Genomic DNA, 22,572 nt, shown 5'->3' on the forward strand with positions numbered 1-22,572 from the left:
TTGTGTAACTGTATTATTTACCTTTTGATTTAATGGAGTAGGAAGAAGTTGAACCTTAATAAAAAATAAACAAATAAAAATACACCATTGCCTTCCTTTGAATTTGATATAGTTCCACTAATTTTCTTCCCTGATAATAATTTAGTGGCAACTCTATTTTTTTTAATCAACCCTGAGATTTAAATGTTGCAGGTCTGACCCAGTACTGGCATTACTTGATCTCCTTCCATGCTATGCAGACACTCTGTCTGCGCTAATGAAGATTGGCTCACTTGAACATGCGAAATGGCTGGATCTGATCTACTATCACTTTAATTTGTTTAACATTTTCGATGTTATTTGGGAGAAGTCTTTGACATTTCATTTCCTGATTGTCAGCCAACTCTTGTATCTGCAAAAAAATAAAGTCAAACATCTACAGCTGAGTTATATACAATATGCGAGCATCTATGGTAAAATGTTCTGTTGTTAGAACATGTTACCTTTTTTACATGATAAGCAATGTGTTACTTACTGCATAACCTACAGAGACGTGTGGCAAACATTTTGTTGTCAATATAAACCAGTAGAGGAGACCGCAACCTCCTGCAGACTGTGAGCACTGTAAAGTTACTGCCTTTTCAAGTCTGTACTTTCATTTTATATTTTATATAAATGGGTAATAACTAATCAGATAATGACTTTTCCCTTCTGTTCCCCAATGTCAAAGTTCCAATCGGACAACAAATCATGCCAATAATGGGCTAACAGTCATGCCTCCAACTGTAAATGCACATTAACATTTTTGACGCTCTTTTCCATCCACTTTATTTTTTTGTGAAGATTGCTTCTTTTCTGTATGAATGCGTCTTTCCTCGGATCAAACAGCATCAAAGCCTTTCTTCAGGTTAGGCCCACAAGCTCAGTGTCACAAACAGCTGGTGGTCCCGAAATGTCCTGCTATAGAAATGAAAAGAAAACAATGAGTGACGCTCCATGGCAAGAATATCGTTCCTGTAAAAATTGATCTGCTCTGTTATTTAGCTGTAAAGTTCACGCATACGAAACCCCAAGGTGAGAGGAGATGAAAGGGAAACGAGACACAGTAGCAAATGCAACAAAAATGCTTTCTTCATTTTTGTTTTACTTTCTTTTAGTTGGGACCAGCCGAAGGAGCATCCCGAGTGGAAAGGCGACGCCGTGCTTCCTACTAGGAATTAGACTTTGTAGCGTGTCCTTCAAAGAAGCAGGTGTGTGATGACGCAACACAGCGCTGCGTTGCTTGAACAATACACAAATTGTACATCGGCCTCTGTTCTTGCAGCAGCCGACGTCTGGCACCGCAAAAACTCAAGGACGTCGTTTATCAAGGTCGTTTTGTTGGTGGCATGTGTGCTTCTCTTCCACGTCGACATCTATCCTTCTCAGTCTTTTAAAACGAGTCAGACCTGCCACCAGCTTCATTTCTCCTAGCATGCGAAACATGATGTAAAGAGAGATGAGAGCAGCTGTGAAGAAGATGTAAAAACATAACGAACATAATCGCACACATTTATACACCAGAAAGACCTAACCTAAGAAAACGCAGACAGCGGCTTTAAAACGATGATCTCGGTTATTAGGGGAAACAAGCCGCTCTGACCAACCCTGCCCTGTGTGTAGAAGTAATTTCCCTCTAAACCTAATAACCGCTTCTGTCACCCTTCAAACAACCGCAATTACGGATTCGTGAGAAATGACAATGAGTCTTTTTTTTTACATCTCTGTGGAAGAATCTCCAGTGCAGAGAGACGCCTTATTTCAGCCGCAGCGTAGAGTTTTCAGAGTGTGAACAGTTTTCTTTTTGGGTTTTTTTTTATAGAAAATTTCATCTGGATTCCGAATTGGGGTAAATATGTCTTCACGGCACAGAAATATTTACCCATTTGCTGCCAGAGTTTTTGCAACAACCTCTTCCCTCTGTGAAGGAGAGGAGTTAGGGCAAAAAAAAAAAAAAAAAAAAAAAATGTCAGAGGCAGCTGGAAGCTTAACAGAGGCTTGAACCTGTTATTTTTATCTGCCCATCACTTGTCAGTGGCAGGTAGAGTAACAAACACACCCACGTGTGGAATTGTAGTAACAGACTTCCCACCCACCTTATTTCGATGATGGGAAGAAAAAAATAAAAATAAAAAAAACACAAGCCTTTTCATGCATGCAAGTGTGGACCAGTGTGAAATGACTTTTGGCAGACGTTTCTGTTTCCATCTGGGTGTATTATGCCCACAGCGCATACAAACACCCCGCAGGATTACAAAGCCCACGACTGACACTAAAAGGAGTTATCACCACAGACAACACCACACTCAGATTGTTTAAAGCACCTCATTCGCGTATGTGGATTTTCTCCAGTTGCTCAATTGTATATATATTTAAGTATCTTGCTGTCTAGTTCAACTCATTCCTTCCTCTTGACTGTTTTGCCATTTCGGAAAGAATCATCTCAAAAAGAGTCACAAAACGTGTTATTTTCCACTGATAGACAAATCCTACCTTCGCTCCGCTCGGCTTTTATTCTTCTAATATAAGTAAAGAAATACAGGATGACATCGATTTGACTGAATCTCTGACTTTATGTACCATTGCTGCAGCTATAGTTACAGTGTTGGAGGAGTCACCTTTGTCGAGACTTGAATAGAAGCTGTCTGACAAGAAGATCCAGGTTCAAGAAGGGCATCCTCTGTGCCAATAGGAGGAGAATGAATTTAGATTCCTGACACAGTCCAACTTTGGCTTTTTTCTTTCTTTTTTTTTTTTGTCATGTCAAAACTGCAAAATTCAATGTATTTCTTTGGAATTCAGTGTTATAAATCATCACCATTTTCTTTTTAATCTCACGAATGAAATTCTGAAATATGTTGTGGATTTGTATTCAGCTTTGTAAAACCTATAGTTTGCAGAAATGACAGCTGGAAGTTTTGAAGTCTCCGCCGGCTGAATGCTGCCACAGAGATCACCGCTGTCACCCACAGATAACTTAATGGAGTTTGGCGTTTCTGTCAACGGTTTGTTTGTACAGGCGTCGCCGCTCACGCTGTCGGCCACAAGAGTAACTTTGTCAAACGTACCTCTGTTCATCAGTAATGGATTTTTGATCCAGGAGCTGTCTCGACATGGCAAGGTGATGTCACCCATTGGAAAAGCCCCATCCGGGTGTCACCACTATTGAAACATGTCGTCACTCACAGGAGACAACTTTTCACGCCATTAAATCGACGTGACGAGGAGCTTCATTTGTGCTTTCATGTGAGAATAGATGAGTTTGATTACATCTTGTTTGCAACATCCTCAAACATCTGTATCTACATATAGATATGTTAGCCCGCCCTTCAAATATCACCATCAGCCGCCACTGACAAGAAGGGTATCAGGTTTTACAGATCAGGAAGTCTTAAACCAACATCCAGCTCTTTGAAATAACGATCCGTCGCTTCGCGGTTGTGCCAGAGCCTCTGAGTCGACATTTGAAAGACAACACAACACGAAGCTTTTGCTGAAGACTTGGCCTCTTTCTGTCAATGAGGCGAAGGCAGAAGCTGTGGGCTGTCGTAAAGAAATCACACAGGGAGGGAAAGGGTCGTGTGCTCTATGTGGGAGCAAAGGGTTTTATTAAAGGTTGGGAAATTGCTTCAGCTGCGAGGTGAAATCGTATTTAACCTACATAAAACTAGCCTTTTTGTCCCCTCCCTCGCATTTTGAGCATCCCAGTTAGTTTTTATAGAGATATAACATAATGAGTGCTTTTTAGACTTTTTTTTTTAACCCTTTTGATTTTGAATGTTTACACTGTGCTTTTGTTTTTTTTTACAGGAATAATCACTTGTACTGTACAGTCTTAAAACATACGTTCATATCAACAGTTGTGTCAAAACCCAACACAATTTGCTGGATGAAGAGCAAAATTCAGATGGGGGTCCGAAAGTGGATTTTCTCCAGACCCCCAAAACCGAGCAAAATGGATCACAGCAATTACACTAATACCCAAAATAACGTTTATCTTTCTCTCTTTTATAATGGTTGGAGCATTAGTACAGGACACAGACTTTAGGCATTTTGAAGCTGGATTTACTTCCTGCCCTCCATCTGCATTGGGTGATGTTGGTGCTACGTCATCTGAAACCCAGCAATGATGTGTCTATGTAAGGAGGGCACGAATTTCCTGTGCTAATAATTCATTAGTTTTTGTCTGAATGTTATTTAACACAATATTTGTGTTCATTTACACATTTACTGTGTTAAATCATTTTAATACAGCGGTAAAACTATAAAGAAAACAACAACAAATGAAGCGCAGAATGAAGTGACGCGATTGGTCAGTGGTTTAAGGCGTATTCTGTGTAGAAAACAACAAACATTTGTGTACTTACTGATAGCACAGCAAACGTTTTAGAAAAAACAACTGGTTTGTTTTAAGGGTGTGTTGTTCTAAGCTGTGTATTCTGAGTTCTCTGTTATTTCTTTGATGAATTAGACACCGTGTTTTTCTGAAACTCGCTTTTTTTTCCTCCTGCAGAGTTGAGTAGTTTTACAAACAACACATCCTCAGGCGCACGCTGCCTCCTCGGCGTAATGTTTTCCACTGCTGACTTTATTTTCACTTCTGTTTCATACTGACTTGTCCGCTGACTGTGTTAAAGTCAAAACCTGCCTTTACTTTGTGAAATGTCTTTTCAGTTGTTCTGTATTCAGAGAAAGTGAAACGAATGAGGACACTTTGTTTTTTGCTTGTCTTTTAATTGGACAAATAATTACTGAATGTCAATTTGAACAACTCTGAAAAGTGAAGTGACATAAATTAAATATCGGGTTAGGATATTTGTGTTTTGGTTTTCTTTTGTGTTCATCTGCCTGTGTTCATTGTTAGTGTATTTGGTGACAGGCGTTACCAAATGAGTTAATTCCTTTGTGTTTAGTTTCTTTGTTTACTCTCTTTTTCTTGTCTTTGTGCTTTTAGATTTATGTATCTTATCCGTATTTTTTCTTTTCCATTGGTTTTTTCTGTTCCTTTGCGTTAGCTGGCCTCTCTCCTTCTGTTCCCCTGTTCTCAGTCTGTTCCACACCTCCTCTGATTAGCTCCTCTGTCACTTTCCACCACAGTGTTTAAGCTGTTTTCTTCTGCTACTCTGCCCACCAGAACCTGCTCACTGCTGCTCCTCTATGATTACCTTGTCTTTCAGCATTAAACGATCGTGTTGCCACAGTCGGTCTCTGAACTTGGAAACAAACTGATGGAAACACCTTTTTAAAGTTTTCCTTAAGATGCAGTTAAGGGAATCAGCTTCAGGTGAGGAATAAATTAAGCCACACCCCCTTTTCTCATCACTTAAAACGAATACAGCCAAACGTTACATCAGGTAACAACTACTCACTCGACATTGTGAAGGATGTTTGCTACGTTTCAACCTCAGACATTTAATTTGGTGCTCCGGACTGTTGAAGAGAGTCGACGCCAAATGTGTGTATCAAATGTACAGAAGATGCTCTGCAGGTGGAAAACGTTCAGAACAACTGCCTGGGTCTGGTTGTCTAAGCAAATGTAATTAAAGAAACTAGATTCAGGTCCTGATGCCGCTGAGATGCTAAGGGGAGACTTGAAACAGGTTGTAAATCCCCTCAGAGTGGGGCAAGCTTTCTTCAGACTGCTGTCAGACTCCGACAGATGGCTACAAGTAGCTTCTCACTGAAGTTATTTCAGTAAAAGGGGGTAACACTGACAAATACATGGATGGGGGGGGCATCCTAGTCTTTGAGATAAACAAGTCTTTGCATGTAGGACATCTTGTTACCCGGTCCCTTTGTGGATGAAGACACAGAACGTTTTTTTGCTCATAGTTGCCTTCGAAGACGCGGAAATCTATAGTTGAATCTCCAAACGCAAGTCTGTAATCTATTGCTCTTTTATTGATGCAAACAAATTTGAAACAGGGAGTACTGTAGATGTTGTTTTTCAGGAATGGTATAGATTGCATGGATGAATCATAAAACGAGACATAAATACAGATCTTGTTTTAGCTAAAGCACATTTCCTTCATTAGAGTTACTTAGCCGGTCCAACCTCCGCTGGTCACGTCAGCTGCATTTATCATGGTTCTGCACACGGTTGCGTCGCCCATATAAGGAGTGATGCAAGCTTCACACTGGGCTTCGTCCGATATTATTAAAGCGTCCGCTCTTTGTGGACACGTATCAGATTTCCGCCTGAAATCCTTAAATTTGCAATTCTTGTGCAAATTTAATCGGCGCTGCGGGTGGAATACATTGCGAGATCTGAATACTGGCTTCACATATAAATAAAATGGAGAGAGGAGTTCACGGGTTGGCGATAGGAATCAGCCCACAGTACGCCGGGTAATTGACTGTCAGAACTTGGCAGGTCCCTACGAAGCCGCGCTGCTTTTGTCCTCCACGTTGATGTCGCTCACGCCGTGGACCTGTGTGAGCTGCCGGCAGTCCAGAGAAGCCAGTAATTTCCTCGGTCCGGGAAGAGTGGGGACGAAGTGCTCCGTGAAGGAGACGGAGGCATGTCCTCCGATATCTCTGCAGGGAGAACAGGAAATGACAGTAGCAGACACAAAAGGGGGAAGAGACATCAGGTCATTAAAAAAAAAAAAAAAACACCTCAGGACCGATATTAAGTTTATGTTTCTCCTGACTCACGCATAGGGAATCTTCTTCCCAGGTAGGAGGCCTGTTCCTTCCAGGTGAAAAATCACTGCTTTCAGCACCAGGGGTAGAGGGTTTGTGAAAGAAATCTCCACTTTCATCTTCTGCCCCACCACCGCCTTCCCAACCGGCTGCGTGACAGTAAAACAGAAAACACAACAAAATCAGAGCTGGAACTCCATCTCCTGCTGCTTTGGCATCATTTCCTGGCTTTCTGTGGAGTTTTTGTTGTTGTTTTTTACCTTTATAACGAGGTCTGGGGTCCTGAGTCGGAAGCCGAACTGGGTCGCCAGGACTTGCTGTGTTTCTCTAACCCTGGCGGAAAGCGTTAGCATCAGGGCAGCCTGATCTACCAGCTGGTTCTTGTACACGTCGTACTGCAATTCCCAAGTCAATTCGTTCACTGTATGCAAAAAAAAATATATAAAAATAGGGCAGATATTAGAGAATGTTTAGGTTGGCAGGCATCAACGTCTCAAGATGGTGGACTTAGTTGTTGTTGGACGAGGAAGTTTCAACGATTCATTCCATCAGTCCTGTTTGTGTAGAGCTAGCGAGACGACAGACGGTGGTTTTAACTTTTCGCTGCTTTGTAGAGATATTCAGACATCTTAAACTTTTTTGCATCATGTCTCATTGTAAACTAACACTAACTATATATATATATATATATATATATATATATATATATATATATATATATATATATATCCTCTTTCACTCATACTCTGCAGAAACGCTTTTGCTTCAATTCCACGTATGTCTGTACCACGTTTGTCTTAGAGCTGTAGTATTTAACTTTTATAAAAAATTATGTTTTCTACACTGTGTTGTGACAGGAAATACAATCGAGCTCTTTGCCTTTTCCTAGTGTACTTTGATAAAATTGCACAGGTAGATTTATGAAGACAATTCCTTACTTTAAGGATGTCAGGATGCCGAATACAAATGCCGATGACACCTTTCGGATTCTTATTTTATAACATAACATATTACGGCCTTTCTTCAACTTCTACTTGTGTCGGGATATTGTATATACAAACAAATGAAATGAAATAAGTTAAAGTTTTTGGTCGCAATGTACAAAAATATAAAAAAGTTCAAAGAATACTTTAGTGAGGCCGTTTGCGAGGAGCCCCAGCTGCTCACCCTCGTTGGGCAGAATCTCCTCGTCTACTGTGTCCTTCTTCACCGTGTCCTTGTGGACTCCGGTGTAGTACATGACGGACAGCTGGCTGTGCAACGTAACGGTGCGCGGCTCCGAGCTGACGTTCTTCAGCCTGATGGTCAGCTCTGCATTCTCCCCCATTCTGGGACCGTCGCCCTGCATCATCACTTCTAAAGAGACGTCTTCCGCTGTTGGAGACGAGTAGGCGGCTGCTTTGGAGCCGTAGCTACAGGCGGTTTCCACGGCAATACGTTCCTCCTCTGAACCTGATGAAAAAAATAAAACACAAACATTTTGAGCAAATTTAAAATAAATTGATTATATGCCGTGACAGCTTTGGAAGTTGCTGGAGTTATTGCATAAGATTGTGTCATAATTTTTTTGGTTTTACCTTCTGGGTGTTTGTAAAGGTGTGTGATGTCCAGGCGTTCGTCTGAGCCCACGGCCTTGGTGCTGATGGAGCGACCCACAGTGTTCTTCTCACTGTAGATTTGACGGAAGGTGCCATCTTTGTTCTTCTGCCAGTATATTTTATCACTATTCACCTGGAAGAGGCATGGGACCAGGTCAGTCTTTCAGTCATTTCTAAAATATTACGAGATAAAATTCCTCTGCAGACTGAGAATCCGACAAACCTCAGCAAACACAAAGGCGCAGTCGTGTTTGAGGTAGACCTGACCATTGCGGATCGCGCTGAGGGAAGCCGGGCCGCAGCGAAATATGCCCTGGCTGGTTTCCTGCGGTGTGGCATCGACGGTTTGCCAGCCTCCATTGCCAGGGGGCAAGTCTGGACGAGACATCCAGCAATCGGTCCAAACGTGGAAGTTCCTACCAAAAAAAGAAATGGGAAATGGTCTAAATTTAGATTCTTTTGTTGTTTTCTTGAACCCGTGTATGTCATGAACTCTGGCGTACCAGATAGAATCTGCATTAAGGTGTTCTATCGGCTCCATTTCCTCGTCCAGGTAGATGTCAGTCGTCAAGGAGATGTCGGTATCGTGCGCCGAGCTAAAGTTGGTCACCGTTCGAGCAGGAATGCCTAGACAACGTAACACTGAAACGGCACACCGACAGTTAGCGTCTATTCAAGACGGTTTTGTTGGAACATCAAACCAAAGACGCATCAGCTGACCTGCAGTGAAGACACCAGCAAAGACCCAGCACTGGCCGTACCGAACGGGCGTTCCCCTGCTTTCATAGTACTGCTTCAGGATCTCCACACTTGAACTCCACACAGTGGGGGAAGTTCCCTGTGAATAGTCTCCTGACCAGTTTCCTTCCAAAACACCGAGGTCGTCGGGAGAGTTTACCTAGAAATCAAGACATAATTACAATTTATTACCATGCGGTGCGGGTTGCACACAAACCATCACGAGTGCTTCTTTGAGAACTTTATCTAAAACGTGCCGTTTTTCTTTACAGGAGAAACCTGAAGTGAGCGCAGCTCCCTATTGATGTCTTTGAAAACCCTCCATTTTGGGAGTGAAAGAAAGATGTACACAAGGTTTTTCTTCAGAGGTAAACCTTTGATATGTTTTGATGAAAACAGAAAGAAGAGAGCTGGCTGACTGCTGTTTCACTTTTACGTACACACAGAAAGCCTTTGTGGGGATCCATTACTGATAACGCCTGCCTTTCCAATGTCCCTAAACATGACTGTGATATGCAATTTGCTTAATGCGTAATATAAACTGAAATCCCCGAAACCAAAAGATTAAATGGAGTTTTGTTGTTTTTAGGTGATTTTTCAACTCCAACAAAGAGGCAGATTGAAAAAGCTTCAACTAAATACATTTGTTCGTTTCTAATTTTTAATTCAGACTATTCTACAGGTTAGCAACTAAAATAACAGCTCAGATGTTGTCTGTAATTTAAATCTGCTGGCCAGCACAAACACAGAGTTAGCGCAATGAGCAGAAAGTGGAAGTACCGAGACATTTTTGCGAGGAGCCCCAGAAATGACATTTTCCAGAAATGTTAAAGAACAAACTGAAGAAAATTCAACTGCATACAATTTAAGGGTTGATATCTAAACAAAGCAGCGCAGCGACACAATTACTGTAACTAATGTCATGACAAAAAACTAAATGTCGGACTAAATGACCAAAAAACTTTTTTTTGATTGTTAGCATGAAGAACAGAAGCAACGCTGTTTACCATCAAAATACAAAAAGAAATTCAATTATATGAGATTCAGAAACACTCGAAAAGTAATGTTGTAATTCATTATTAAAATAGCTGTGATGCACAAGAAAGGTAAAAGCTTATTTACCAGAATTACATGATTGTTTGCCCTCAACTGCTTAATATGCACTTCGATGTGCAAACTTGTTCACAAGCTAGCACGAGGATGTTTGGCACTTATATACATTTTTACATGAATATGATGTTGCACACTAACAGGTTGAGCTTCTTGATCGAAGTAAACATTCAGAAAATGTATACGCATGTCATAAAAACATTAAGAGTTTTCACATGAAAATCTGTTTTAAAGAAGCTGAAATGTGGATTTGGCATAAAACTGGAACAACAACAGATTTACGTACCCCGATACGTAAATCTGAAGCATAGCAAATTAATAAAATTAACAGAAACTGAGCATATAAAACCCTTATGGAGGGGTTGAAGAGAGACTTTTATCGTCTTATAGTCTAAAGTTAAATTGTAGAGTAGCAAATTTAACATTAAAGTATTCAGATCATCGGGAGAAACGTCTCTACACAGGAGACAAGGCTGCAAAAAAAAGTAAAAAATATTCCAGGCTTGGATCTTTCAGCCCTCAGGCAACCTCGCTTTAAAAGGAGACAGGATTCTGAAGTGGAAATCACTCCTCAGGCTCAGAAACACTTCTAGAAACCCGGGGGAGTGAATCTCACTGTTATTTTCTACCACATGTTAAATCTCTGCCCTGCAAAGAACAAAACGTGGCAACAAAAACCACCCCTCACATGTACACATATTGTTTCTGATTTATGTCGACGACGTTGTGACGTTGCACGGACTCCTCTCTGTGCAGTAAAGAGAAAGCTTAAAAACATATTTAGAAAGAATTTTCCGCTTTAAAGCAGCAGATTTATTTTTGCATAAAACAGTAACAGTTGCTGGTTTGGTTGGAAGATAAAGGAGGGAACAGGTGATCGGCTCCTTCCTCACCATGGCTGAGATGATCCGCGTCACATTAACTGGGTCGCCCCAACCAGAGTTTGGGGTTCGACTCCGATCCAACATGAAGAGGCACGCGGCGAGGATCCCGTTGTTAAACTGGGAGAAGCACAGCAGAGCAGAAGTTAGTTTTGATGGATTCCGCTCAACACGGATGCTGCGTCGTCTTCCTCACCTGGCCGTAGTCCCACGTCCTCTCTCCGATCTGAAGATCTGTGCCGTAGTAGATCCGTCCAACGTCGTTGAGGACGTACTCCTGCCTCTCCTCCTCAGAGTCCAGGAAGACGGAGTCATCTGGGAGAGCAAGTGGGGACAGTCGTCCAAAAACCGAAGTTAAAATAAAAACGACCAGAAGCCATTTTAGATTTTATTTGGCCAGGAAGTAGCAAATATGGCAACAACTCCCTCCAACCACGTTGCCTTGCGTCCGGGCAGATTAAAAGCGTAATCTTTTTCATGTTCAATCTGAAGGCGCCGCATTTTACGCTCCAGTTCGACTGGGAGCTTTTGTTTGAATTATTGCCGAGCAGATGTCCTAATCATGCATAAAGAAAAAACATTGCCTCCTACATGTTTGCTCAGAGATGTGCTGTGACTGAGATGACATGAAAAGCTTTTATGACGCGAGGCACAAAACAGATGTTATTTTTGCACAAGTTCTTTTTATTATTTATTGACAAATGTTGTACATTTCTGACAAACAAATGACTTTTATTGGGATTTTATGTAGTATAGTCTGAACTTGCGAAGTGGATTCATGGTTCTCAAGTGGATTCAGCTCTAGACTTTGACTGGGCCACTCAAAACACACAAATGTGTATTGCTGTTATCCATTTGATTTTTACCTCTGGATAATTGTTAAAGGTGAGCTAAAATGTTCTCTCAAAATGTCAGCATGTATTTTACTCTTTCAATTTTTCGCTGTAAGAAAAGCATCCCAGCAGCATGATGCTGCCATCACTATGTTTCATATTGTGTTCAAGTGAATCCACAGTCCGGATTTTTTTCTCTACAGTAGTTTTTGGCATAATGCTGAAAAGTAACATTTTGGTCCTATAGCTAATACGCAAAAGAACAGCTACTTTTATAATACGGCCGCCAACGACAACGCATTTAACGCATTAATATCACATTATGCAGATTAATCGCATTACATATCTTGAGCTAAAAGCCTCTCTCCTGCTGAGGGTTCACTAAGTCACAGTCACGGTCTTGTACTGCGGTCAGAAACGTGAGTGAAGAGATGAGAGAGGAGAGTCAAACTGTTCAGCCCTGCAGGAAATTTCGCTTTTAAAAAAAAACTCAGTGGTGGAAATTTGCATAAAACCAAGGTAGCATGTAGCCACAGGTTACAGCCCGACATTTCAAAATTAACGTTTAAAAGAAAATGAATGCTTTTAAAAACTTCCTTAATATAAAAACTGAGTCTCGTCTATGAAATGTTTTTTTGAAAATTTTTTGAAAATGTGCATATTTAGATTTTAAGCTTAAAAAAAGCTTAAAAAGTTACAACATAGTGATTAATTGTGATTAATCACAGTCCTGGAGTGCGATTAGTCAGATTAAATGTTTTAATCCATTGACAGCCCTTGTTTATACTGAACTAAAGTAAACATGATGCTGATGCCACGACTTCCAGGCAACTTCCTAAAGCAGTCAGATCATTAAGAACGGTTACAGTCAAGGAGAATGAATACAAAAGAGTTTTCAAAATATGTTAGTAAAATGTTTTGAGAGCCATGCTGATATGGTTAGTTTATCACAAGGTCTACAGAAATTAGTGGTACATGGACTGAACCTGGTGGGTTTGGGGTCACTTCATCCACCGAGTGCGTCTGTCATAGATTACCTTCACACCAGGGGTTGAACAGCATGTAGATGTCATTGGCGGGGTCGTGTCTGGAGGTGGCCGGGCCGTTGGCGCAGCTCGTTTCCACGGTGAGCTGGTACCTGCCCACCACAGCTGTTGGAGGCGAATTCACAGACAGCTTTAGCCTCCTGTCGTCCTGCTGGACGACCGCGGCCTCCCAGCGACCGTCCTCCAGGTCCTTCACCAGAGGGACGATGACGTGGGTTCCGTTCGACACCGCAGGGAGGGGACCTGAGCAGAAGACAGAAAACGCACACGCATGTGAACGGTGTGAGGGACCGAGAGACATGTTGGAACAGAATCTGAGCTTTTGTTTGGCTCAGGAAGGCTGCTTTTGCTTTTTCACCCCAACTGAAGCCACACATGAATACCTGCTGGGTTTGAATAAACAGAAAGCAAACAGGCAGGAAACTGAGTGCATAATCTGGAATACACACACACACACACACACACACACACACGCACACACACACACACAGACACACACACACACACACACACGCACACACACACACGCACACACACCTGATGAGACAGTTTTACCTCAGAACTGCTCTGCCAAAGTGCACAGAAGACATTAGTTTTCTCCGTGTTGGTGTCATTGGAGATTATTGATCTGTTAAAGCTAATTCCTTTCTTCCTTCTCTGACATTAAATTCTGTATTGCTGCATTGACAGCTGATAGAAACGTAGCATATCTTCCTCTTTCTCTAACAAATCCCCTCACAGGTTGTGGCTGCAGGGTGTGAAAAAGCTGCAGCTTCCTGTGATTTCCGTCCTGTTTCCCCCCTGAGCGGTGTGGCCTCATCTTAATTTGCTGTTCTCAAATACCAAAACATATCCAGTTTGTCGCTCCAGTCAGGAAACGCCACATTTTTCCTCGGCTCCGGTCGTGACCAGACGGGTGACCGATCGGGTGCCAGGAATCGGGAGACTGCTCGCAGTAGCACGAATAAAGAAAAAACAAAGGGAGCGTCCACTGTGTCTGAAAACACATCGAGCTGCCGACTCGCATCGAAGTGGCAGCTGGCTGTGCACCGCCGGGCTCGGCACCAGAGATGGGCTCTCTGGTGGGAAAATCTTTCAAACTGACACCGGATACTGTAGAGAAGCAAGTCGGTCGATGCCACGGCTCAGTTCACGTGGTCTGAATACGCAGAATATGAAAGGTCAGAGTTTGCCTGCAGCGTCTGAACAGGACTCTGAAATCCAAAAGTATTCACTGCCCCAGGGAAAAACTTGCACACCCCCTTAAACTTTAGCATGACTTCTGAACCGCACAAAATATTTCTCTATCTGTATTTTCATTAAAATTTTTCTTGATTTAAAAAAAAAGAAGAAAGCTATTTTCTTCTGTTTCACAATAATATTGCATTATGATATGTGATTGACAAACACGTGTTATCTTTAGTATTTTTTTATGCCACCGTCGATTGACCCAATTTTATTAGCAAAAAAATAAAATTGTCAAGAAGGTTAAAAATGCACAAGGTGTTGAAACAAGAAAATTCAAAATGCTTTGAAGATGAGAGGAAAATGTGATTTAAAGTCTGTGCACATCAGTTTGTTGAGGGATTTAGATGATGAAATGTGTGAAAAGTAAAAACATTGCCCATTTAAATAGAAAAATATAACAAGTATATAAATGTGTGTAAAAATGAAAGAAAGGGAGGCAGGGTGGGTATTGAGCGGCGTACACACGAGATGATTGACAGCGCTAAGACCTTCCTCTTGGCCCTGATTGGTTGCTTCTAGCTGGCAACTGAGGGAAGGCAGAGGTGTTCACGTTTTTCACAGCTCACCTGTTTCATATTATGCTGTCACGACATAGTAACAATTTTAACAAAAACGTAAAAAAAAGTAAAGTTACTGCAGCTTTAGGCTCTGATCTGTAGATGATACAGCAGATTTGTTGGTGCATTGATGTACGTTTACATATCTATATGTATATGTGCATGTATGTGTTATTATGTATGTGTTGGATTTGTAGTTTGATTCAAAGCTTTCATGAAGACTTGGGACAGAACCAGAGAAGCCTCTTTGATCACCTTCTGGTTTTGTTTTACAAAATATGTTGCTGGAAATTTTGCTACTAATGTTTTTTTCTCCAATGTGGAAAAAAAAGAAGGCTAAAATACCACAATGGCTTCTCAGTAAACCAGGTGCTGCATGGTTAAAATCTTAAAGTGTTGATGGGAGATGTGCCATCAGACCATTCCTCCTGACACTCAGCAGTGCTTCCCCGATAGCAGCTGGAGGCTACAGACGATTACTTATCCCATCTATCGAGCAAAACTGTAAATAAACTACAGCCAGTAAACTTTCTTCTCACGCACACACACACACGCAAACACACACATCTCTAAAGCCCAAATGCCAGCTTTGCATACAGCTATACCTCATATCTTCGCTTCCCGTCTCATAATCCACTGACGCCACCACTGAAAGATTCAGAGCCGCATTTATCTTCCCCAGGGCTGGTGGGCCCATTTTGTCTATGGCAATTTGTTTAAGACTCTGTAAGAGTGCAATCGCAGCTCTCTCTCTCTCTCTGTTTCTCTGTCTTTCTCGTTTAAACCATGTCAGATATTAAGTGAAATTTAGAGCCACTCTGAGCTGTTAGTGGGGGTTTTCAGGCCTCTGAAAGCAGAACATAAACAGGCAGAACATTTAGCTGTCAGAGGCTTTCACCTGGGTTTTTACAAATAACTGTTTGTTTTTGACTCAGCCTGCGATCTGCCTTCCTGCAGGGCGGCTTGTTTTCCAGAGCTGAAAGTGCTTGGAGTCCGCAGCGGGTGCAAGCAGGAAACAGAGATCTGGTCGAACAAAAATCTGGATGAATGAATAGCTTTTTTTTCCCTTTTTCCTTTAATCACTTAACGTGGTCGATTTCGTACAAAGAAGTCCTGCACTTAGCTAATTGGGATGACATTATACTCAATTTGTTTTTTGTTTTTTTCTATTTCATTCACTGGATAAATATGAATAGTTTATGCAACAACTAGAAGAAATCATGAATGAAAAGAAGCAGAAATATATAAACTTATAACAGCTGCTGTCCCGTATTCACAAAAAAGAGAATATTGGCTGTTCGATTCAGAAAACGATTATTTCAAATACACAAAAAAATACACAACAAAACATCGGCTTAGTCAATGTCATATCGCTCCATCATAACGAGTTTCACATTTCCTTTAAATGCGGAAAGAGGTATAAATTTCACTGTCAGTATTGTTCTATAAACAGACACCTTGAACTGACATGCATCTTTCCATCTTTTACGTTTTTTTGTTTTTTTCAAATCTCACTTCCTTTTAAGTGAAAACCCAAGAAATAACATAATCTACTTAAGTATATTTTGAACAGACTGCATTTTTCTAAGTAAAATTGTGCTTTTATATGAAACGTTTTAATACATATACAGAATATTTATATACCTTGCATGTGTAAAAATATATATTTCCAAAGCACACTTTCAAATTCTACCACAAATATACAGATATACATACATATCCAATGCTATTCTGAATTTGTACTGTAGGTAGCATTTTCAGATAGACTTTATATATATATATATATATATATATATATATATATATATATATATATATTATTATTTTTTTTTTTTAAACCTTAGTGTTTTGTTTCTTTGCTTTTTCTGTTATCTCACACGCACTGTATATTTGATGTTGTGTGCTTATGACACACTTCACGACTGACTGCAGGCTCTCAGCAGTATGTCAGCACTCCTGTAATAAAATAGCAACCTGTTGTTTAAAAAAAACTTAGGTAAATAACAACTAAGGGCTAAAATAATTGTGTAATCATGTCAGAGGGGAAAATGCGATGCATAATCTGTCCACTAAACTGAGCAGCACAGCTGTTTCTGCAGTAATAAACACATTCAATAAGTGAAAATGTTATAGGAAAGTCAGGAAGTTTATTAAATTATGTAGATTAATTACACACAGCTGAAGGTTTGAAAGCCTTTATTCCTGTTAGTTATAGTGATTTTCTGCATACTGCTAATAAAAACATGACAATTTAAATTAGAATATCACACCAAACCAATTTCTAAAAACACAAATGTGGGCTTGATGAGTAAAGTATGTTTAATTCCTGGTTAAAAGCCGGCATTTTCAAATACTTTTTAAATATTTTCAGATACTTTAAACCTGACAAACGAGACTTCTAGTTTATTATGACAAACTTTGTAATTACTTACAGTCAGACACACCAGAATGGACGAATGGCTCGTTAGCAGATCTCTGCAGAACCTTATGACACTCTGCTCTGTTTGGACAATTTATTTTACTTATTTCACTTCTTCTACCTCATAATCCATCATTTAAAAACATCTCTTTGTGTTTACTCGTGTTTTCTTTGTCTCATAGTTTTGCTTACACACCAGGAAAAAAGTTTTCCACGATTACCCGAACACCAGCCTGGACTGAGAACAAAACCACCGTCAGCATGTTTGTTAAAACTCAACGCACAGCGATTAGCAGAACAGGCATGTCGGCTCCAGACGCAGAAATCAGGATAATGTTTTATTTTTGCCTTTTCAAAGCAAGGGATGACCACACACACACGCACGCACGCACACACACACTCACACACACTCACATGAGTCAGCTGGTTAAACCCAGCTTCCCAAATATGTATGGAGCTTAATTTTTTTAAACACATTATACAGGTAAGAAAGCATAAGTGCCATAAAATTGGTCGTAGGTGAGTTCACCGGATTGGAACAAAAATAGATGGAATCTGAAGGAGGGGAAGATGAGAGAGAGACTGAGAGAGGAAAGTTCCAGACGGGAAAAAGAAGTGAGAGGCATAAGAGTAGATAGACAACAGGCAGGAAGAAACAACTTCACTAAATTAAATCTGACTGGCCGTACAGATCGGCTAATTGCGTGAAGTGCTTTGGGGAAAGAAAAAAAGGGAGATTCGTTTTTCAAAAGCATTGCAAAAAATAGCTTTATCAGCAGTTTTTATCAGAGGTTTGTTTATCGCCGGATTCATTGACATTTTTTCCTCCAGTGTAAATCCACAAAACAATAATGTCATTTCTTATAAATAAAGAATTCAACGGCGGAAGCAGGAGGCATCAGAGGAATGAGGAGCTGAATGAGGGACGGATGAGACTGAGAACTCAATAAACAAGGACTTTACATATATATATGTATATATGTATATATACATATATATATAAAGCAAAATTGGCAAACAGGAACATTTGTGGCTGTGTTATTTATTTATTAGTCTTTACTTTTTTTTTTCTTTCTGCCTGACCAGGACAGAGGACACTCTCTGAGTGACGTCATAATTTCTATATAAAAGAGCAAAATTTAACTGAATCATTTTAATACATTTCTTTTTTTTCTGAAAAACTAAACAAGAGAATGTTGCCATCTTTGGACAGATCTTTCCTTACAATAGAAGACATGGTGTAATTACTCCCATCCAGCGTCCTGGCTGTAATTGAGGGCTCTATATCTGTCTGCAGTCAACACAAGGCAGAGGGAGGGTTAACAAAAAAAAAAACATGAGCAGCTCGGTCCGCAACACCTGCTGCTGGGAGCATTTCGAGCAGACATGCTGGGAAAACGGGGATTCTTGGGTCTGCAACACACCGAACAACTGTATCTTTAAAACGCAGGAGCATAGCAACAGAGCCGTTACCAATGGTAACCAAAAGTCCCCCTTCCTTCCTCTGCCTCTTCCCCTTTTATGTAAATCTATACTGTATGTGGCATAGTGTAGGTCCTTCTCCCTTTGTGCTGAAAACATTCGATGTGCTGCAGGAATCGCGGCGACAAGCGTTTAATTCTCACGCCGGTTTGTGAGGAGCCTTGTAAGTCGTGATGCGGCGTGTGTTGTGCAGCTGCAGCCATGTTTGTTGGTAGCGTCACGAATGCAAACAAGTTGATGAAAACTTTATGTGGTTTGGGACGATTAATCGTCGTGGATCGATTATTGACATGATCGTCAACTGATTTAGTAATAGACTAATCCTTGACAGTATACAGAGGCTCAAACATGGCCAAAAACAACATGACTCATTTGTAATTAAGCCAAAACTGGCTTAATTTCAGAAAAATGTATAGATTATTATTCTAAGTAAAATTAAATTATCATAATTTACAAAATCATGCAGAGTTGGCACTTTTAATGGACTTTTAATGCAACTTTTAGAGCAACTTTGCATTAAAAGTGTCATTATTTACCGAATGACACTTAATGACAACAGTCATAACTATTCATTAAGACTCCTTCACATTCATAACAGGTGTTATGTCATGTTTATGACAGTGTCATGTCAGTCTTATGCACACCCCTTCAAATAAAGCGTTAATTATTTACAGCCATTTTTTAAAGTTGTTCCTTCTTACATATTCAAATCAAACTTTTCCTTTGATTGTTTACTTATGATCTGGAGAGAAACAAAAACGTATATTTTACATTATATGTGAGCCATCCTGCCATAAATCTCTGAAGTTTCTACATCTGGATGAACACAGGTCAGGCTGTGGCTGGATTGAACGCTTTTCGACGTCGTTTTGTCAGATTAAGATCTCCTCTCGGATATCCCCAGAAACTTTTGGACTTGTGAACGGTAGCCTGCCCTCTGAAGGCGTTTTGTCTTTTCATCCCTGCAACCTACACGGCTCAAAACCAGGCCGATGATCGGATCATTACCGGCAAACCTTAAACGTGGCGTTATGGGATTTGGATTGTTTTCTTCTTCTTCTTCTTCTCCAAAAGATGGGGTTTGTTTAATTAACCCAAGGTTGAAATGACCTTTTGTGACCAACCGTCCCGCACTTATCTGTTCGAGATAACGATCCATAATCTTCCTTCTGAGCTCCTTAAGCAGCTCTCGTCTGCCTTTGCTCCGGTTCGTGTTAAGTGCGCCGCGCACCACGATGCCAGATGACCCAGCAGGAAGCTTGTTCCTTTTAAATGTCCTGAATGACTGATGAAAAGCTCGACGGTACCTGTGATACTAATTAACGTTAAACACTTAGTCTGAAACGTGGCTGGAATGCAAAGGCCAATGCATGCATCCCGTTTATTAGCCTGTCTTTGTAAATTAAACAAGGAGATGAAACTATGAAACATTACAGACAAGAAGGTAAACAAGTCTTTTTCTTTGAGCGTCGGTTCGGCTTTTTTTTTTTAGTGACGACCTCAAACAAAGCCATCTAATTAAAAACGAAGGGTTGATATTGCCGTTTTGAGTAAATACATATTTATTTTCATCATAAATTTCACTTATTCCTTTGATGAAGTGCAGCTTACTCAGGCTTCCTGGAGGAAACAATATTTAACACGAAACCGAAAAAGATGATTTATTTACAGAGAGCGGCATAATGCACATACTAACCTTGGGCTCATTCAGCCCCAGGTTGCGTGGGGGGCCTCGGGCTGAAGTTCATTATGTGGCCCCTCTTTGTGTAAACAACAACCAGAGCAATAACTGAAGTTTAATACAGATTTAATGGGATTTAGGAGAGGAAACCAGCTTTATTTAAATGACGCAAACAAGTGATACAACTTAAACATATTGCGTTAACTTGCCACAAAGAATCTAAGTTTATCCAAGTAAATTTATTAGGTTGTCATGTTAAACAAATGTGAATAAAGTAAGTGTGACAAACTTTATTTGATAACGTGTGACAAATTAACACTATTTTTTTTTAAAGTTGGAGCTTCATTCTCTTTTTTTAAAGTTTTTATTTACAAGCTCCAATACAAATAAAAATATGAAACGTGTTGCATCCAATTGATCAGAAGATTATTATTCTTTTAACTTTTACAAGGTAAATTTGCCAAATTCCTAAATAGAAATAAATAAAATAAAGAAACAAGTTAAAATATTTTAAGTCAATCACGCTGAAATGTGAAATAAAATGTAATATTATTTAAGCCATGACCAGTCTAAAAAATAATTAGACCCATAGATCTAGTTGTAGTTCACTTATTCTTTGGGCCGGCTCTGCGTCTGTCTCCACCGCAGTAAATTATGATTATCTTATATTCTGTTCTAAATTACTATTAATTAGTAGGTGAATGACATTCAGCGTCCAGCCAACCAGAGGTTGTGGTTTACATCAAAGCACAATTTTGTTTTTGGGAAGAAGAATGAGAAAAATAATAAATCAATAATTACAGACGAGGGTGGTTGTACAAAATTATGACTCCCGGGGTGGAATATAAAAGCACTTTTTAAATTTGTACTTGTGAAAAATGTGGAAAAACCATGGATAATTTCCCTTTGTTTTGCACTTCTTTGTGTTGTTCTGTTGCATAAAATCCCAACGGTCAATGCCGTTATTTGATGAATACGGTGACGTTCGACGTTTTAATGTGGCAAAAGTAACAAAAAAGAAAAAAGTTGTATTAATACTCTTGTGCACTATTAACGAAAAGCATCTCACATTGTTTATTATTTCCCACAATTAGCCGCAAAAAACAAAAGCAATTCTGACTCCCTCATTTAAGACCGTCTTAAATCTGACATGGTTAGAAAATCACATCACAGATTTCTGAGCCACAAGAAACAATATGGGGAGGAAAATGTGTCTGCACCACTTCCTGCTTTGACTCTAAAACAGAGGAATTAACTGCAAAGCAATTGTAAGTGTACATTTTGTCAAAAAAAAAATCAACTTTGTGTCCATGAAAGTAATGAGCTGTTCAGTTTAAAACCTTATTATTATTTTTTTTTCCTGTTAATGTTTCATCGTTTTCTTTCTCAGGTAAAACACAAAGCGGTCAAGTTCATTTACGCCTCCACCTCAAATTAATTCACTTCCTGCCGCTGCAGAGCCGCGATCAGGCAAACATCTTTCATGTTTTGTATTGGGACGACAGTAACATCTTTCCGATTCATGTTGGGGAGACGGCATTTCTTACACAATCACCTCTTCTTGTCAACATTTCATTTGATTAATATATAAATTGCTTTGCATCCATGCTTTACGTTGTCCTCTGATAGGACCTGTTGTAGCTCAGCTCGCTCCAGCAGTCGTCACCTTGAGAATTTGCATCCAAACCGTAGGACACATCCTCATGAAAGGTTTTGAAGAATCCTCTTTATTCGAATAGTGCAAACACTTTAACGTGCTGCGGTCTGCTTTAACGCCACCCAGATTATTAAGCAGTCATGAGATTCTTCCATTTATGTAAATATCTCCGCTTTAAAAGCCTGACTTTTTTTTTTTTGTGCAAATGATACTTGAGTTTCTTTCTAATCTGACCCTCCCCTGCCTGCTGCCAGCAGAAACCTCAGGAGTCGTGTGTTGCTGTGCAGCGCCAGCCAAGTTTCACATATGGCTTTTCAGGAGTCAAGTTTAAGGGTGGAGAACGTGGCTAATTAGCGAGCAGGGGGAGGGAGATTGTTTCTAACAGGAATGTAATTTTTAGACAGTTTTCCTTTTGTGAAATCCTTTCGCTGGTATGATCACAAATGGAGAGTATTTACGAACCTTGAGTTATTTCTTCTTAAATGTCTTTTTTTTATTTGGGATTTTGTGAGATTGAAAGGCTAAAATAAGTGGAAGTGGAGAATATTAGGATGTGCAGTTTTGGATGTTTTCTTTACAAATTGATATACGAAAATATCAATTTGTATATCAATATCAATATATGAAAAGTGTGTGGTGCATTTTTTTAAGCAACTCTC

General features: G+C 40.0%; 1 protein-coding gene across 1 annotated transcript in view; it reads right to left on the minus strand.

The window, feature by feature from the left end:
- Positions 1 to 5,899: 5,899 nt before the first annotated feature.
- Positions 5,900 to 22,572, minus strand: part of LOC103463816 (protein-glutamine gamma-glutamyltransferase K-like) — a 31,851-nt gene continuing 15,178 nt past the window's right edge. The window contains exons 4-14 of the mRNA XM_008407420.3: positions 12,861 to 13,112; positions 11,187 to 11,305; positions 11,003 to 11,110; positions 8,982 to 9,159; positions 8,765 to 8,903; positions 8,485 to 8,677; positions 8,241 to 8,394; positions 7,831 to 8,115; positions 6,924 to 7,084; positions 6,676 to 6,812; positions 5,900 to 6,555 (exon numbers count right to left, since the gene is read on the minus strand). Coding sequence (XP_008405642.1) covers positions 6,396 to 6,555; positions 6,676 to 6,812; positions 6,924 to 7,084; positions 7,831 to 8,115; positions 8,241 to 8,394; positions 8,485 to 8,677; positions 8,765 to 8,903; positions 8,982 to 9,159; positions 11,003 to 11,110; positions 11,187 to 11,305; positions 12,861 to 13,112 — 1,886 coding nt within the window. The 3' untranslated portion in view covers positions 5,900 to 6,395. The remainder of the gene's footprint in view (positions 6,556 to 6,675; positions 6,813 to 6,923; positions 7,085 to 7,830; positions 8,116 to 8,240; positions 8,395 to 8,484; positions 8,678 to 8,764; positions 8,904 to 8,981; positions 9,160 to 11,002; positions 11,111 to 11,186; positions 11,306 to 12,860; positions 13,113 to 22,572) is intronic.

This window comes from Poecilia reticulata, chromosome 4 (genome assembly GCF_904066995.2).
Source record: "Poecilia reticulata chromosome 4, P_reticulata-male-v2, whole genome shotgun sequence".
NCBI classification, from domain to species: Eukaryota; Metazoa; Chordata; class Actinopteri; order Cyprinodontiformes; family Poeciliidae; genus Poecilia; species Poecilia reticulata.